The 18,905-nt window shown below is 44.6% G+C and overlaps 1 protein-coding gene across 1 annotated transcript; it reads left to right on the forward strand.

Moving 5' to 3' along the window:
• The first annotated feature begins 1,921 nt into the window (after positions 1 to 1,921).
• On the forward strand, positions 1,922 to 17,123 carry LOC142003246 (keratin, type II cytoskeletal cochleal-like). The gene is made up of 9 exons (XM_074980005.1): positions 1,922 to 2,383; positions 3,760 to 3,968; positions 7,238 to 7,298; positions 10,072 to 10,167; positions 11,404 to 11,568; positions 12,938 to 13,063; positions 14,642 to 14,862; positions 15,838 to 15,872; positions 15,977 to 17,123. Exons 1-9 carry the CDS (start codon positions 1,922 to 1,924, stop codon positions 16,243 to 16,245), a joined length of 1,644 nt encoding a protein of 547 aa, XP_074836106.1. The 3' UTR covers positions 16,246 to 17,123.
• Positions 17,124 to 18,905: the final 1,782 nt, after the last annotated feature.

Consider the following 18,905-nt stretch of genomic DNA (forward strand, 5'->3'; position numbering starts at 1 on the left):
GGCCTGGGATAGAGGCATTGACAGGAGCCATGGGCCTGGCAAGATGGGAGGGGTGCCTGGCTCTCTGCCCCTGGAAGGGGCATGGCCAAGGGCAGAAGGGGGCGGGCCTTGAGCAGCCAGCCCTGTCCGTCCCCCACGTTCCCTCGGAGCTCACCACGGAGCGCTGCACAGTGCTCCATGGCGTTTCCAAGGGGCCTGGAGCTTTGACCATGGCAGTGGCCAGAGCACCGTGTCCCTTGGAAATTCTGGGCCTGGAGGTTATGGCCCCCTTTGCCCTTCTATGGGCAGGCCTGGGGCCACCAGCTACTGACGCGAGTGCAGTAACGGTAGCAGCAGCTGGGAGTCCCGGGCCCTTTAAATCACTGCTGGAGGGGGGGGGCTGCCTGGTGGGAGGGCACAGTGCAGGTCAGGTGGTACTGAGGGCTAGTCGTCCCAGCATGCCTCTTCTGTCCCGGGTCCCACACCTGGGAGGGTGAAGCTGGGCCCCACCACAGAGGCTAGGAGCCAAGCAATTCTGTTGGCCCTCTCTGCCACCCACCATTATTTCTGGGCTAACTCCTGGCCTGCCACTGAGGGAGGGGAGAAGGGGGCAGTTGCCTCAGGTCCTGGTGTTTCAAGAGCTCTCAGCCCCTTTGAAGTGCAGCAGCAACCACGTTCCATGTCTCTGGGGAACGGGCACCCAGTGCTGTGGTCCTGATGGTGCTAAGACCCAGCTGCCCTTGGCCCCACCTCTCCTGCCCTTGGCCCTGTCCCCTTTCCCCTTGGCCCCACCTCTTCCAGGGCTCTGAGCCCAGCCCTGCTCCCACCTTACCCCAGGCCTACAGTGGGTGTTGGCCTTTCTGGCTAAATCTCTGATTAGTGAGGAATGGAACGGCCCACTAATTTGTGCAATTTCAGGAGTCCAAACTGTGACCCTGCCTGCCAAAAATGAAGGCCAGGAGAAGAATCCAGCAAAGTTAGACCCAGCAACTTCACAAACATAAAAGCCTGAGACTTTCATGGCTGTATCCTCTGCTGGCGTGAACCAGCATAATCCCACTGAAATCAATGTAGAATTTCTCCTGCTGATAATCTGGCTCAGTCAATACAGGGACAAAAACCCAACACAAAAAAAATGTGTCCATTTTGCCTATGAAGGCTTGACCAAACCTTCCTGCTCCTCAATTTAGACCTTCTTGCAGGCAAACCATCTCCAGCACAAGGATGATCCCAAAATTAATTTGACAAAGGTTTTTTTTTTTAAATAAATCCATAAGAAAACTAATTAGGGGACCAATTTGCTGCTTACTCACCTCAGGTTTACCCAGACCCCTGGGCCTGAATTTGTTCTCTTTTATACTGATGATATATTTTATACCATGATCAGCTACACAGAGGCCAAGATTTACCAGCTGTATAAAACCATTGCAAAAGAAAGGACTATCAGGCCCACTGGTAGAGCTACACCAAATTTACACGTAGGTCAGTGTTCCCAAGCCTGAGTGAGCAATTTAATAAACAAGATACATTTTTTCCCACAAGAAAATTACTTCTTTCCTAATTTGCAGTATGCTGAGCCCATCAAAAGGTAGTTTTGCTTGTCTCTTTAATCTCTGTTATAAAAAAGGGAGTTTTGCAAACATAGTTTTTATAGAGCTGGGATTCCCTGCAACGAAACTAGACTGTCTCCTGTACTTTAATGGCAGGTGTGTTTAAGTTTTGCTTGAGTTATTGCTCAATGAAATGTGCAGTGGGACTAACACCCCAAGCTCATAAACGTCAGCTTTAGCCATCCAAGGCCCGTTCTCTTAGCAGAATAAAAGGTGAAACGATCAGCTTCGATCACAGAGGGATCCGCGCTTAGCTATTGTTCACGCTGCTACCCTGCTGAAGCATTTCTTTTCTTTGCCCTCTGCTTTCATCCTTCCTCTAATCAGACACGATGTCTTGCCGATCCTACCACGTTTGCTCTAGAGGTGGCGGTGTCCGGAGTTTCAGCTCTCACTCGGCTGTCCTACCAAGAAGTGTAAAGCAATATAGCGTCAGCACGGTCTCGTCTCGGGGTGGCGGTGGCATGGGCTATAGAGGATTAGGATACTTTGGCAGCAGAAGTCTGGGTGGCCTAGCCTCCAGCAAACCCAGAATGGCTGTTGGTAGCTGCTGCTCGGTGAGATACCGCTTTGGGAATGCTGGTCTCGCACATGGCTACGGTGGAGCTGGCTTTGGCTACGGAGTCGGTGGAATCTGTGGGCCTTGTCCACCCACCATCACGCCCGTCCAGGTCAACCCACATCTGCTCCAACCTCTCAACGTGGAGATCGACCCCAATATTCAGTCGGTGAAATATCAGGAGAAGGAGCAGATCAAGTGCCTCAACAACAAATTTGCTTCTTTCATTGACAAGGTGAGATGGAAGATCACAAACTCCACCAGGGGTTTTGCCATGAGAATGCGAGGCACAACTTGTGCAGGCATTTCCATGCGGAAGCCTGCAATTTGCTACAGTTTCTAGAAGTTCAAAACACTGAAGGGATATGGAATTTCTCAAATCTCAGCCTAAAATTACAGTGAGCTTCTGATTCTCATTCACACTAAAGCCACTTTACATCCCTCCACCAATGGGGGGCTTAAATACACCATGAGAATGGGGTAAAGTGGTTTCAGTGTAAATGAGAATCAGGCTCTGAGTTGCTAATGTTAATTTTTGGCAGCTTCTGATTTTCCTCCCCCCACTGGTTTCAGGCTAGCATAACTCGGTCAGTTTCAGTGGGCATTGCAGCTGAGGTACACAGGTGTGAAAGGCAGTCTAGGATCTGTGCGTTTTCAACAATACATAGTATAAACCATAGGGGCGCTTCACTTCCTCTGTAACTGATCAACCCATTGTTCAGGTACACTGGTACAGTAGAACCCCAAGGTACGTGCACTGAAGTTGCACGTCTCTCGGTTTAGTGCAACTCAGGGTTGTGGGGAACTGGTGCACTGGTCAGTTTCCGCGCTCCTGTGAGTGGCGGGCAGCCCAGAGCCAGGCACTCAGCTGCCTACCACTCACATGAGACAGGAAACTGACCATTGCTGCTGCACTTCCCCAAGTAACACAAAATTTGACTTACGTGTGGTTGTGCAAGAAAGCAACCTCTGCCTAAGCCGTGGGTCTGCCGTACGTTTCTGATTAACTTCACTTTAAAGAGATGGATGCAGAATTTTACATTCCTGTCCTCTCCATTTCTCCAAACATGTCTGTGACTAACTTCCTTTGTTTCTCATTTTGCTGATTCTGGGGAATTCCCTCAGGCAGTAATAGCAAAGATTTCTCAGATTTCTGTACCATCTGAGCCATAGGATTCCCTGAATTCATTCATGTTTGAATTACAGGTTGAATCTCTCTCATTCAGTACCCTCATGACCTGACCAGAGCCGGATGAGAATTTGCCAGACTACAAGAGGTCAATATTGTCTAGAAGTATTACCAACACTTCCACTGCTTATTGGACTCTCAAAAGACATTTAGGGGTGAACTAGAGCTAAATAACAGCACAGAACACTGAGAGCCAGGACTGGTAGCTGTAAACAAACTTTATGGGACCACAGAAAACTCAGGCACACCCACGATAAGTGGTCATCAATCTAACTAAAATCATGGTGGATTATAGATGTTGCCAGATGAGAGAGCTCTGGATTAGAGAGGTTCAACCTGTATTTGCGCCTATTTTTTACCATTCTAATGCACTGATCTATTTTAAAGGCTTCAGAGTGAACTCTCTTCCTCTTGGGATTCAGGTCCGGTTCCTGGAGCAACAGAACAAGGTGCTGGAGACCAAATGGAGCCTTTTGAGGGAACAGAAATGCTACCAGAGTAACATTGAGCCCATGTTTGAAGCCTATATCTATAGACTAAAGAGGCAGCTGGAGAGTCTGGGATGTGACAGAGCTAAGCTGGAGGCAGACCTGGGCAACATGCAGGACATCATGGAGGATTACAAGAGAAAGTAAGTGAAAAGATGCAGTTTAACAATAGATTGTTAAACGAGATGCCCGCTTTGTTAGAACTCTGACTCACCTCTGTTCAAGAGGATGGAGAATCTTGTAACTGGATGCAGGCAGTATCAGATAGGTCTTTTCCACATTAGATACCTAAATAACTACCCAGCGAGGTTCTGTTGCAAAGATAAAAAAGCAAACATTGTTCAGGGATGCATTAACCAGAATGTTGTATGAAAGAAAAAGAAAGTAATTCTTCCACTCTACTCTGTGTTGATCAGACCTCAACTGGAGTGTCGTGTCTAGTTCTGGACATCACATTTCAGGAAAGATGTGGACAAATTGGAGGAGGTCCAGAGAAAAGCGACAAAAATTATTCAAGTTCTAGAAAACATGACCTATGAGGAAATACTGAAAAAATTGGGTTTGTTTAGTTTGGAAAAGAGAAGACAGAGAGAGGACATGATAACTGCTAAATGCTAATTACAAGGAGGAGAGACAAAAATTATTCACTTTGTCTTCGGATGATAGGATAAGAAGCAACAAGCTTAAACTGCAGCAAGGACTGTTTAGGTTGGACATTAGGAAAAACTGTCAAGGCGGTTATGCACTGGAATAAATTGCCCAGGGAGGCTGTGGAAACTCCAACACTGGAAATTTTTAGAGCAGCTTAGACAAACACCTGTCAAGGATGGTGTAGATGGTGCTTTGTGCTGCCATAAGTGCTGGGGACTGGACTTGATGACCTCTGGGGGTTCCTTCCCATTCTATGCTTGTACGATTCCAAAAGAACCTCAGACCGGCCATACTGCTTCAGACACCCGGTCCATCCAGCCCAGCATCATCGTTGAACACTGCTGAATGCCAGATGCCCCAGAGGCAACGAACAGAACAGGGGGACAACTATTGACAGTTGCATGCCCTGTTTAGGGACATTCAGAGCATGTGGTTGTGTCCCTCACTATCTTAGGCCAGAATACAGAGGTTGACTGTTGACCCCGATAGTTTGATTTCTTGCATCCCCACTAGGCATGCAAAATCAAAACCAGGAAGTTTGACCCTGACTGGGTCAATTTATCGGGTAGTGTAGGTGTACCCTCCATTAATAACCATTGATAGACCTATCCTCTGTCAACTTAGCTAATTTTTTAACTCTGTCATCATTTTGGCCTTCACAACATCTTGATTTGAAACACCTCTGTCATATCCCCGTTCAGTAAGCTGAAAAGTCCCAGTCTTTTCAATCTCTCCTCACATGGAATTGGTTTCATACCCCCAGTTACTTTTGTTGCCTTTTTCCGTACTTTTTCCAGTTCTAATATCACATTTTTTTCAGGTGGAGCAATCAGAACTGCACCACCGCATTCAAGGTGTGGGTGTGCTGGGCTTGCTTTAGCAGCTTCATGACATTTTCTGTTTTATTATCTATACCTTGTTGGTACTGAAAAGCCTCGCCTTGGGGGCTAGTTCAAGGAACCCAAGTTCGTAAATGTGTTATTTGTTCTACAAGTTTATTATGACTATTGCACCTGGTGTACTGTAATCTTTCTTCACAGGCCTCCTAGGTGTTACTGGGATACAAGTAATAATAATATACTAGGATGGTATCACTTTGGGATAGCTATACATTACACTAATTTATGGGTTTCCACTATTTCATTATATAATCGGTTTGAGGAGAACTTTCATGGAATCAGAGAGGTCGCTGTGTTAGCCTGTATCTTCAAGAACAACAAGAAGTCCTGCAGCACCTTATAGACTAACAGATATTTTGGAGCATCAGCTTTTGTGGGCAAAGACCTGCTTCGAAGCAGGTCTCTGCCCACAAAAGTTTTTGCTCCAAAATATCTGTTAGTCTATAAGGTGCTGCAGGACTTCTTGTTGTTCTCATAGACTTGTAGAATATTACAACTGGAAGGGGCCACAAGAGGTCATTGAGTCCAGTCCCCTGCCCTCATGGCAAGACCAACCACCAGCTAGAGCATCCCGATAGGTGTTTGTCTAACCTACTCTTAAATATCGCCAATGATGGGATTCCGCAATCTTCCTAGGCAATTTATTACAGAGTTTAGCCATCCTGAGTGTCAGGAAGCTTTTCCCTAATATCTAACTTTACAACATTTTAGCTAATTAGAGATCTCAGCAGATGCTGCAGAGGTGAATATGCAAGTCCACTAACTGGGGGGCACAGTGGGGACAAAGGGGTGCACCGGCCCCAGGTCCCAGCAACTTAAAAGGTCCTGGGGCTCCCGGCTGCCATTACCACAGCAGCAGCAGCCAAAGTCCTGGGTTCTTTGAATTACTAGTGGAGTCCCAGGCCTCATGGTCCAGATGGTCCTGAAGGACTGGTTGGAGAACACTACCCTTCAGCCTCACTCCTTCCACCTGAGGCCCCGCCCTTTCCAGGGTTCCCTAACCAAGACCCTCTCTCATCTCTTTGCCCAAGGCCTGGGCAAATCTATCATTAACCTCATGAATGGGTACAACCAGGGACAGATGTTTTATGAGAAAACGTCAATTGCACCATACATGCACAAAGCAATGAAAAAAAAAACATTGTCATCAGTTTACAAGTAGACAAGATAAGAGAAATACTGCTTGAGAAGTGTGAATGGTGATCCTCCTTAGAGGTTGATTTAATTATATTTACTTTATACATTTTCATATCTGACATTGACTATTTGGTTTTCGTAGTTCTAAAGCCTTACCTTTAGGAAATTCAATGTCTACTGTCATTAAGCATCAAAGAGGTAGCCGTGTTAGTCTGTATGTTTGAGAATAACAAGAAGTCCTGTGAGACCTTAGAGACAAACAGATATTTTGGAGCATAAGCTTTCATGGGCAAAGACCCACTTTGTCAGCTCCAACGCTTTTGCCCATGAAAGCTTATGCTCCAAAATATCTGTTAGTCTCTAAGGTGCCACAGGACTTCTTACTGTCATTAAATAATTTGTGTCTGGTCTAAACGATTGCAGAACCCCCTCTAATTGCCTTCAAGTGTGAACGTTTAATTTTGCACAATGATTATTTAAATTGATAAATATTTTTAAATGCCTTAAAATAAATATCAACTTTATCTTTGAAATGACCAAAGAGGCAAATTTTGCAAACATACACTATATGGTATGTTAACTGAATACACAGACACATCTGCAACTGGGTTGGAATTCCAAAATGCACCCCATTTTTTAGGCGGTGTGTGTGATTAGATCCACAATGTTTTTCCCAACTGAATGCCTAAAATAAAAAAAAAAAATCCTCTCTCTTTCTCCCTCAGGTATGAAGAGGAATGCAGTCGTAGAACCTGCGCTGAGAATGAGTTTGTAATACTTAAAAAGGTACAACAACTTCATCCAACATTCACTGCCCATATTTAAAAGGAACACAGATGACTTATTGATGTTACAAGGAGGAAGGATAAAAATTGTTCTCTTTGGCCTCTAAGGATAGGATAAGAAGCAATGGGCTTAAACTCCAGCAAGGGAGGTTTAGATTGGACATTAGGAAAAACTTCCCAACTGTCAGCATGGTTAAGCACTGGAATACATTGCTTAGGAAGGTGTGGAATCTCCACCACTGGAGATATTAAAGAGCAGGTTAGATAGACATCTATCAGGGATGGTCGAGACAGGACTTGGTCCTGCTGTGGGGGCAGGGCACTGAACTCGATGACCTCTCGAGATCCCTTCCAGTTCTGATTCTATGATTTTTAACTCATTTGAAGGAAAAATGATGCAAAGCCCATACTTACACAAAACTAGAGCTGGGGAAAAATTGTTGCGATTTCAACTATTTTTTTCATGAAAAGATCAAAAATGTTTCACTTTGGTTTTCACTTTTTTAACCACCTGAAATAAGAACTCCTGAAATGATGAAGGTGAAAAAATAATTCAAAAACCCCAATGTGACATTGGAGACTAAAGCCAGTATATTTAAAGATATTTATGGATTTAACTCCTAAGGGTTTTGCTCGCATCAGCCTCATGTTCGTGCTTTTGAAAATCCCACTAGGCATATGACAGGTGAAACCTCTTTAGTCCAGCACCCTCAGGACCTGACCAGTGCCAAACCATGGAAGGCTAATATTGTCTACAACATTGCCAACACCTCCACTTCTTCTTACCCTTTGAAGACATTTAGGGGTAAATTACAGCTAAATAACAGCACAGAACACTGGGAACCAGGACTGGTGGCTATAAACAGTTTACGGCCCCACGTGAAACTTGGCCACACCCGGGACAAGCAGACATCTGGCAAACTAAAATCATGCTGGATTATGGATGTTGCCAGATAAAAAGGTGCCAAACTAGACAGGTTCAACCAGTATCTCCATGGCCAGGTATCTAAATAACTTTGTAAATCTAGCCCTGAATCTCACTAACGACTAAAATTTAGATTCCTAAATGCCTAATGTCACTTTTGAAAATGACATGTCTGCTTCGAAACCAGCCAATTGTTTTGAAAATGTAGTCCTATGGTCTTTGTCCATTAGAGCTTTTGAGAATGCATGTGTCATGCAAACTCTCATTCTGCCTATCGGAGACATTCTGTGCCAGATTTTCAAGAGTACTCAGCATCAGAGCCGGGTAACGGATTTGTGGGGTCACTGGCAATTCTGAAAAAATCTGAGGGAGAAAACAATTGCTTCCAGTTGAACCAAAACCCAAATTTTTGAAAATCAAAGAATGCCTTTTTAAATGTATTTTGTGTTGAGTGCAACGTTTCACTTTGATTTTGAGCATTTAAAAATGGTTTTGATGCTTTTCAGGCACAGTTAAAGGACATCTTGAAACCACAAGGCCCAGGGAAGCAAAAAATAGAAACTTTTTATTCTAAAAAAATATCAGAATGGAGCATTTTAATTTTACTAGCATTTTTGTTGACCAAAATAATTTAACGAAACCAGCGTAAAAGATTTTGGAGTCACCGAATCTGCTTTTTTTTTTTTTTTGCCCCAAAAAAGCATCATCCAAAAAATTTCATCTGTCTTTTCTCAGCAGCTTGAGGCAAGAGGTGTGCTGGCAAATCTTGTCACCTCATTTAGTTGTTAAACAGCAGCTGAGTTCTTTTGGAAAGTGGTATTAAAAAAATCAGCAAAACCCCCTAGAGTTGTTGGGTGTTCTCCAGCCTTTGCAAATTAAGCCACTGATTCAGGAGCCCGAGACATGTTTTTAGGAGATTTTCAAAATTACATCCTCAACTTCTATTGGCACTTCCCATGGCAGTTAAATGTCCTTTGAGTCTCTTAAAATCACCCATTCCTTTGGGCTGTCGATGCAACAAGATGATCTGTGGAGGTGACCTATTTATCTTCGCTTCTACTGTTTATGGATTTTTTTGCCAGTAAAAACATAAAGGCTGGGTCTACACATGCCCCTTCCTTTTGAAAGGGGCATGTTAATGAGCAGCTTTGAAAGATGCTAATGAGGCACTGCAATGAATATGCAGCACCTCATTAGCATAATGGCAGCCGCGGCAATTCGAAAGTACGGCTTTTGGAATCGCGTGCCACCTGTGGAGATGAGACCTTCCGAAAGAACACCCCCCCCCCAGTTTTTGAAAGCCCTTCTTCCGATCACAGGTAGGAAGGAGGGCTTTCGAAAACTGGGGTGGTATTTTCAGAAGGTCCCATCTCCACAGGCAGCGCGCAATCCAAAAAGCCTCACTTTCGAATCGCTACGGCTGCTATTATGCTAATAAAGCGCTGCATATTCACTGCAGTGCCTCATTAGCATCTTTCAAACCTGCTCATTAACATGCCCCTTTCGAAAGGAAGGGGCATGTGTAGACTCAGCCAAAGATGGAAAGAACAAAATAATATGTGTAACACTAATAGACTCAGGTTACCAAAGGTGGGATTGAATTCGGTACCTCACACGCTAAAGCCACGAGTCTCTACTTTACATATCAAATGCCCATTGCCTTTTAGTTAAGGCAATAGAGTAGACTTTATTCTGCCTCATTCACTTGCAATGCTTCTGGGTTCCATACGGAAAAAGGAAACAGCTTAGAAGTGACATTTGAGTTATTAACCCAGTTCTGTTCCAGCATTAACAGAACTGTCTTGTCATGCCTTAGAAATTCTCTCACCCTGTCTCCGAACCTCTGCAGGATGTGGACTGCGCTTACATGAACAAGGCAGAACTAGAAGCCAAGGTGAACTCCCTCATGGAGGAGTTCGCCTTCCTGAGAGGCATCTTTGAAGAGGTAAGGCCATTTCCAACTCCTGTCAGCTTTTTATGAGGAAAAGGAAAACAGTAAATGCTGGAGTTGTGACAACATTCATGTGGGGTTTGGTGCCAAGTTGTCTTAGTCTCAGAGTCAGAGAGTTCACAGCTGGAAGAGAACACCAGCACATCGATTTGGACTTCCTGGGTCACCCTAAACTCCACCCAGCTTCCCCTTTATTGAGCCCAATGACCCGAGAAAGGTTAATTATTACAGGAGGCTAAACGACTGGGTGCCACAAGCATGGGACAGGGGGGACTATGATGTTTGAGGGCCTGAGACCTCTGCCGTGGCAGGAAATTGAAAACTGAAAATCTCTTGCAAAAGCCAATCAGAAGAGATAGCTGACTGCTGGTGGCAGATGAGCTGTTGGAGGAAGGAAAGGGCTAAAGTCCCTATCAGTGGAAGGTGCCCGTTTACATCAGCTGAGGACCTGGCCTTGTTAGCCCGTTGAATCTATATCGAACCTGAGGAAGGAATTCCATGGTGCAATTCTTGGCACTCAGGCCCTAAGTCGCAAAGGTATTTTGGTGCCAAAATCTCATTGAGCTCAATGGGAATGAGGTACTCAGCTAAGATCGGGGCCTTAGAACCCAATTTTCATTTAAATTCTTACACTGCTCGGACAGCGTAAAGGGGCCTGACAAGAATTTACAGCAGAGAGCCATCTGAACTATGTTTAAGGCCTCTTGGCACGGCCGAACTGTTAGGCCCAGTTTCTTCTTTCACGTGTCCTGCGCTGACACTGGCTGAGCTCTACTGATTTCAGAAGAGTCCCTCCATTTTGATGCAAGTGAAAGAGAAAGGTGTTTACCTCAGGCTTGTCCTATACTTTAAAATTAGCGCGATGTAGCTACAGGGTTCAGGATTGCGAAAATCCACAGCCCTGCCTGGTGTAGCTGCACAGGTGAATGGAAGAGAACTTCCATCAACCTAGCTCCCATCGCACCAGGAGGAGCTGTTCCAACAGTGATGGGCAAACACCTTCTGTGATGTAGCTACAGTATAGGCCGTGGCCTCAATCAACTTTGTGAGAAAAGAGGTTAACAGGCAAGTTTCCCTGCAAACCAGGTACATTCAAATCATAAATCCCTCTCCTCCATTTTGGATTGAGCCTGAACTGCCCCTATGGGTAGAAAGTAGCCTGTTAAAGAGGAACAGCACCAGGAAAGCACCCGAGAAGCAAACAAACGACGAAGTTCATATCTCCTGCAGGAAATCGCTTGCCTCCGAGCCTCCATTTTGGACACCTCTGTCATTGTGCAAATGGACAACAGCCGGGGCTTGAACATGGATGACATCATCGCTGATGTCAAAGCTCAGTATGAGGACATTGCCAACAGGAGCCGAGCTGAGGCAGAGTCCTGGTACCAGAGCAAGGTGAGTCGTCACAGAGAGAATGGGATTTTGGGTGGGCTTCAGACATGGCTCTCCTCCAAGAAATGCTTCAATTCCCATGCATGAGAGGGAACAGAGAGGGGAAACCAGCTCCCTCTAATTCAAGAAATCCATGACATGACAGACTGTGTGTGAAATGCACGCTAATATCACCCAAAACTGTGCTCAGATTGAGTCTCAGTGAAAAGCGATCAAGGTGTAGGTTGTAGCTTCAGCTGTGCGCTTGGGATTTCATTGGCGTTACACCTGTTTAAATCTGTGTAACCGCTACCAGGTGGATTTGAACCTGGAAGCTCAGTGCAGGAGCCTCTACAGTTTGAGATAAAAAGCCAGCTGGCTCTCAGCAAAGGCTGTAGAGGGTGTTCATTCTTTCTGTCTGTAAGTGGTCTAGGTGCCACTACATGGGGCAGTGAACCACACCCAGGAAGTGTGGGGGTTACATCTGCAGAGGATCTGCCTTTACAGAAATAATTGCCCCATTCAGATTTAAAGCATTTGTGAAAACTCGGGTTTCTTCTCTTATGCAATAATAATCCCAAGTTATCCTATAGCATAGCTCTTTCTAGGATAGATCTCAGTGTTATACAAAGAGTCGGGGAAGTCAGTAACATTATCCCATTTGACAGATGGGGAAACAGAGGCACAGATAAGGAAGGGACTTGCCCATGGTCACCCAGCAATTCATGGCAGAGCCAAAAATTGAATGCTGTTTTCCTGAGACCTAGCCCAATGCCTGCTCCAGAGGCCAGCCTTGACCAGACACGAATGCTATGAAATAGGTTTTCACAATCTTTATTGCACCTTCAGCCATTATGCACACAGAGAATCATAGAATCATAGAACACTAGGACTGGAAGGGACCTCAAGAGGCCATCGAGTTCAGCCCCCTGCCCTAATGGCAGGGCCAAGTACGGTCTAAACCATCCCTGATAGACATCCACCTAACCTGTTCTTAAATATCTCCAGCGGTGGAGATTCCACAACCTCCCTTGGCAATTTATTCCACTGTTTGACTGCCCTGACAGTTAGGAACTTTTTCCTGATGTCCAACCTAAACCTCCCTCGCTGCAGTTTAAGTCCATTGCCTCTTGTTCTATCCTCAGAGGCCAAAAAGAACAAGTTTGCTCCCTCCTCCTCATGACACCCTTATGATATATGATAGTCTACATCTGCTGCCCTCTAAAGGAGCTCCTCTTTCAGCTCAGGTAGTAGAGGACCGTACTTTAGTGCTCAAGATACAGCATCCAAGCCCTGCTTGAGACCCACGAATAGCTCATTGTATTTACGCTGCAGTTTTGTATACTTTGTACCTGGTCTGTTTATTACAATCGCCGCTTCTGTCTCACCTAAGTATGAGGAGCTGAAGGTAACTGCTAGCCAGCACTGCGATAATCTGCACAACACTAAGAATGAGATTATGGAGCTGAACCGAGTGATTCAGAAACTGCATGGGGAACTTGAAAATGTTAAAGCTCAGGTGAGTGTGACACAGTGGCACAGTGGGGTCGGTAATAACACACAAATACTATGCAAAGGATCCAGTGCTACATGATAATCAAGAATTGCCCCTTTGTAAGAGCAGAGGAATGGCCACACTGGGTCAGACAAAGGTCCATCTAGCCCATTATCCCATCCTCCAGCACTGGCCCATGTGAGATGCCCCAGAGGGAGTGAATAGAACCGGTAATCATCAAGTGATCCCTCTCCTGTCATCCATTTCCAGCCTCTGACAGACAAAAGCTCGGGACACCACTCCGACTCATTCCGCTCCTAGCCATTGATAGACCGAACCTCCATGAGTTTATCTAGCTCTTTTTTGGACCCTGTTCAAGTTCAGGCCTTCACAACCTCCTCCATCGAGGAGTTCCACAAGCCAGCCAAGTACTGTATGAGGAAAAACTTCCTTTTGTCAGATTTAACCTGGTACCCCTTCGTTTCACCTGGTGACCCCCAATTTCTTATGTTATGAGCTCAGCAGTAAAAAAAAAATCTTAATTAAAGACAAGGTTGCACCTCTTGACTGTTCTGAAGAAATGCTGGTAACTAGACTAGTGACTAGACACCATCATAGGATAATAGCTTACTGCTGCTACCAACTAAAAGCTCAAGTGGTAGAGGCCTGTATTATGAAGCTGCCACACTCAGATGTCTAAAGTGCAGCTAAAGGAGGCCTCGTCCAGTTCGCAGCTGTGAGGCCGCATCTACACTAGCAAGTTCTTTCAGAAAATCCAGCCCTTTTTGGAAAGAACACCCAATGCATCCACACATAATATGTACACTTTCGATCTGAAATCAAAAGAATGTGGCTCTTCTTCTGGAAGCCCTTTCCACTTATGGATCAGGGAAAAGCATCTCCTTTTGAAGGCTTCTTTCGAAAAATAACATGTGTAGATGCCCCACAGGCCCTTTTCTCTGAAGAGAAGTCTTCCTAGCACTGGATTTTTCGATCCCTGGCCCATTCTTTCGAAAGAGCAGGGACTGTGCGGATGCACTCTATCGAAAAAGCAGGTCAATCCTTCAACGTGCTTTTTTGTGTGTTGACACGGTCTTTTGAAAGAAGATCTTCCAGAAGAGATCTTTAGGAAGGTCATCTTTCTAAAGATCGCTGTAATGTAGAGGTAGCCTCAATGAATAACCAAATTAAAATAGATAAATACATTTGAAAGACACAAGCAGAGTCAATGTTTTGTGCCACTAAATCTTCTAGTCAGCTTTGAAACCAGTGGTCCTCTCCAGCCAGCCATTTCTGAAGTGAACCTGTATAATTTGAAGAGCCTACCACCAGCAGTCCATATCATGGTGGCTAGCTTGTAGGTTATAAACCTAGGGCCCCCAGGCCGTGTGCTGAGTAACTCAACGGGAAGGCCAGTGGGATAGAAATCCTCCATCCCTCTAATGACAAAGTGGTTGTGAAGTTAATCCAAGGGGTATACTTCAGCTTGACTATTTTTTCATCCAGAATCCGGAATTTGAGCATTCAATTTCTAATAAGTGAGAGGCCATCCAAAAAAGAAGCTCGTAAAATGAATCACACAAAATGCGTTTCTATCTGCAGCGTTGCAAACTGGAAGAAACCATAGCAGAGGCCGAACAGAGAGGAGAGATGGCACTGAAAGATGCCAAATGTAAGTTGGCTGACCTGGAAGCTGCACTGATGAAAGCCAAACAGGACCTGGCATGCCAACTGCGGGCATACCAAGAGCTGATGAACGTCAAGCTGGCACTAGATATTGAGATCGCGACCTATAGGAAGCTACTGGAAGGAGAGGAGATCAGGTGGGTTCACAGCACTATCCTGTAACTCTTCAGGAAAGAACAAACACCTGTCAAAACAAAGACCACAACTTAAAAAACTTACAGAAACCAAAACAAAGTCATAGAAATCAAATATTTTATTTCACGATGAATGAGACATTTTGTTCCACTTAAAATAAGTTTTCCCTAATTTTTTTCTCTGAAAATTTTGTTTCAGGTGGACTCAGAATATTTTTCTCTTTATTCTTCTTCAGTTCAGCCTTTGATTCAGAAAATCAGTTATTTGTACAGCTCTATTAATTTAAATAAATCCCTTTCAAAGTCATTAGCACTTAGGCTTCTAGGGTTGATAAATTAACACCCAGGACTATTTGCATGAGTAAAAGCTGCCCATGCTCATGACTGGAACCTATAGGCTATATACCTACAGAGGTGTTTTGAAAAAAAGATATTTCAAAACATCTTATTTTGAAATAACCCAGCTACAAACAAAATACATTTTGCAATAGTGCCCAGCTATTGTGAAATTGCATTTCCAGACACACAGCATTCTTTCGAAATAGTGCCATTGGGCACCATTATAACTTATTTGAAATACCGCTATTCTGGGTCTTAATAATGTCTATTTCAAAATATCTATTCCTCCTGTCTTGTTCTTTCTGCAACAACGGTTAACAATTTTGAAATAATGCACCTGCTATTTTGAATTTATTTTGAAATAGTGTGTGCATGGTGTAGACACTCACTGTTATTTCAAATAACTGCCGTTATCTCAAAATAACTCTGTCGTGTAGACATAGCCATAGGAAAAAATAAATTAACAGTGTTGGTGTGTATTAGATAGTCAAATTGCAAGTTTCCAGCTAGAGTCCTACTCCGCTACAAACAACATATGACTTCATGGCATACATCTAATTAACTATAATCATTATCATAATGAGCAGGTAGCTAAAAACACCAGTTTTGTAACTAGTCCTCATTTTATTCTCCTACTAGGTTGTATGGAGAAGATGTTTGCCCTGTCAATATTTGTAAGTATCAGGAGTATTCACCTTCTCAGAAGTCCTCTGTGATTCATCATTTATAGCAAAACTCATACACTGAACTACAATCTCTTGCTGCTATTTTTTTCCAGCTGTGTGCAGATCCCAGGGTGGGGCTGTGTGCGACAGTGACCCCTGCTTTGGAAGTAGCTATTCGTCCAGCAGCAGAATGTTACTCAAAACAGGTGGTGTCATTAGCAGCGGAGGTGTACGTGATGCTAAATTTGGAAGAAGCATTGTCGGGAGCTTGGGAGATGTATATGCCCCTTGTGCTCCTACCAGCAGATACAGCACAGGCAGTGGAAGGAGCTCAGGTGTCAAATGTGTATCAACTACCAGCTCCTACAGAACAAAATATTAAATGAGAGCTCTGGAAAGCCCTCGCTTTACTGCCTAGTGACAGCACTAGCTGCTACCAGCACTAGCATCATTAGGGAGTTTTCCAGATTATAGCCCATTCTTGCTTGCTGCATGATGCCTTTTTAATTTCTAAGGCAGTTTCCTGTGATTTAATTTTACAAAGCTGCTCTTGTGAAATTTTCCTTTTTCTCCTGACTAGAGAGCATATTGTTAGTATGCAGTAGATACTAAGGCATCTAATAGTTTGTGAAGATACATGACTTGAAAGGAGGTCTCATGGGTACAGGGAAACTCAGTTTCATTGTTCGATGCTGGTCCTCAAACAAGCATGAGCCCAGTAAAAATATGAAGATCTATTGTTTTCAGCCCCTGCAGTGTATTCCGTATTATGAGCTAGCTGCACCAGTTCACCTTCCAAGAAAGATTGCCAGATTGTAGCTTGTTAATACTTTCCTGTAGCTGTGCCTATATATTTGCTTTTATCTTTGTTTTATTCTGTCGTGCCAATAAAGTGACATAGCAGATCAAACCTTGCAGAAGGATGATTTCCAGAGTCTTAACTGGGCAAAAAGCATGCCTCCTTATGAAGCCTCAAAAAAAAAAAAATTCAGTTCTAACGAGTTGGTCACTCACAGAACTCACAGCAAATTTGCTGGCCTTCTGAAAATTTAATGGTAACCTAATATCAGGAAGGAAATTTGTTATACAGGTTGAAACTTTCTAATCTGTAACCCTCTCATCTGGCAACATCTGTAATCTGGCATGCATTTAGTTAGGTGGATGACCACATAATCAGGGGTCTGACCAAATTTCCCAGGGTCACATACAGTTTGTTTACAGCCACCAGTCCTGTCTCTCAGTGTTCTGTGCTGTTATTTCACTGTAATTTACTCCTTTATGTCTTCTAAGAGCCCAGTCAGCAGTGGAAATGTTGGTAATGCTGCTAGACAATAATGACCTTCTGTGGACTGTCAAATTCTCTTAGCCAGCACTGGTCAGGTCTGGAGTGTGCTGGATTAGAGAGGTTCAACCTGCATTACCTTTAGAAGTGCCTGACAAATACAGGCAGATCCCTAAATGAACAGCTAGGTGGATAGATCATGAATGATGAAATCAGCCAGACACAGCAAATTTCACGCTGGATCCAATATACAGCATTGGATAAAAAAATGGTAATTCCAGTTGTCCTAAGAGACGAGCTCTCAAATATTTTACCATCAGCCCTCTACTTTTATCCAACCCAAATGCCCTTGGGTCCCACATGCAGCTCATGTTCCCAGAGATCAGCTATTAATGAAATACTAGAAAACGTAAATACAGGCAGTTGTAGTAATTGCCTTACTGTAATGTGCCCCACCTTGTTTCTGCGTGCCCATGGCTTATTCAGTCAGGCAAAGACTAAGACAAACTGCAAAGCAGTGGCCTGCCAGCCCCCCAGGTATGGCAGGGGGTCCTGAAAGGCTAGGGGTGTTTAAAGGAGGAGTGGGCACTTAAGGAAAAAGAGTGGGGAAGAAGTCCTAGAAGAACAGACTGAAGGGGCACAATGAGGGAGGTTGGCTGGGGATAGTCAGATGGTCTTTTATCGGACCAACCTCCGTTGGTGAAAGAGAGACGTTTTTGAGCTCTTCTTCGGGCATGAGAGAGGTACCCAGAGTGTGACAGGTAAATACATGTTCTGAGGGATCAACCAAGGTGAAACGGTCTGTTAATATCTCCGCAAAACGGTACGTGGCAGTGGTTGGCGAGTTATCAATTATTGTAATAACCCATAAATCCGGTGTATTTATAAGGAGGGAAAGTACATGCTGGAACTTACCTGTACTCTGGGGGTCTGGCCAATGGGGGCCCTTCTGGGTCCCAGAAGGGGCGGGGCTTCAGCTAGAGGGGGAGGAGCTAGGGGACTAGACTCCCCCAGCCAGCCCTTCATGCCTGCTGCTGCATAAATTTTAAATCACTAATCCCTTTTAAGTCACCAGGCCCCAGGCAGCCCCAACATTAGGGATGCCAACCTGTGACAAGGGGTGGGGGGACGGGGGTGAGCAGGGTTAGCAATGCTTAAAGGAGGGAGGTTCAAGTATTGCCATGGCAGCATTGTCTTGTCAGCTGAGTATGAGCTGGTACCAGCAGCCACTTCTTACCAATGCACTGTTCCGGCCCCCACCAGCCCCCTTTCATCTCTGGTCTTTATTTTACGCTCATAATGTTTTGTGCCTAGCAAAGTTTTGCCTTGAGGGTCCACATGCATCTTTTGATGATGTGCTGAAGGTTTCCTGTTGAGGATGAGGACTGGAAGGGCAGATCTGGAGAGAGCAGTTTGTAGAAGTGTTTCCTTGCACATGACCTGCCGTTCGTGGCTTTTATTATTTTCTTGCCAGAGTCCACTCAAGAGCTCAGTGAAAGGCTGTTTCAAACTTTAGCTATATAAGGCCCGACTTGACCAAAGCCCTGGCTGGGATGATTGAGTTGGGGCTGGTCTTGCTTTGACCCGGGGAACCTGGTGACTCCCTGAGGTCTCCTCCAACCTTATGATGCTAAGCTGGAAAGGTCTGACCCCTAGTGGCTATAATTCACGCATGTCGAAATGACCATGGGGGAAGCAGGACAGTGTTTCTCAGCCAGGGGTACATGTACCCTTGGGAGTACGCCGAGCTGTTCCAGGGC

Source organism: Carettochelys insculpta, chromosome 29, assembly GCF_033958435.1.
Source record: "Carettochelys insculpta isolate YL-2023 chromosome 29, ASM3395843v1, whole genome shotgun sequence".
Classification (NCBI taxonomy): Eukaryota; Metazoa; Chordata; order Testudines; family Carettochelyidae; genus Carettochelys; species Carettochelys insculpta.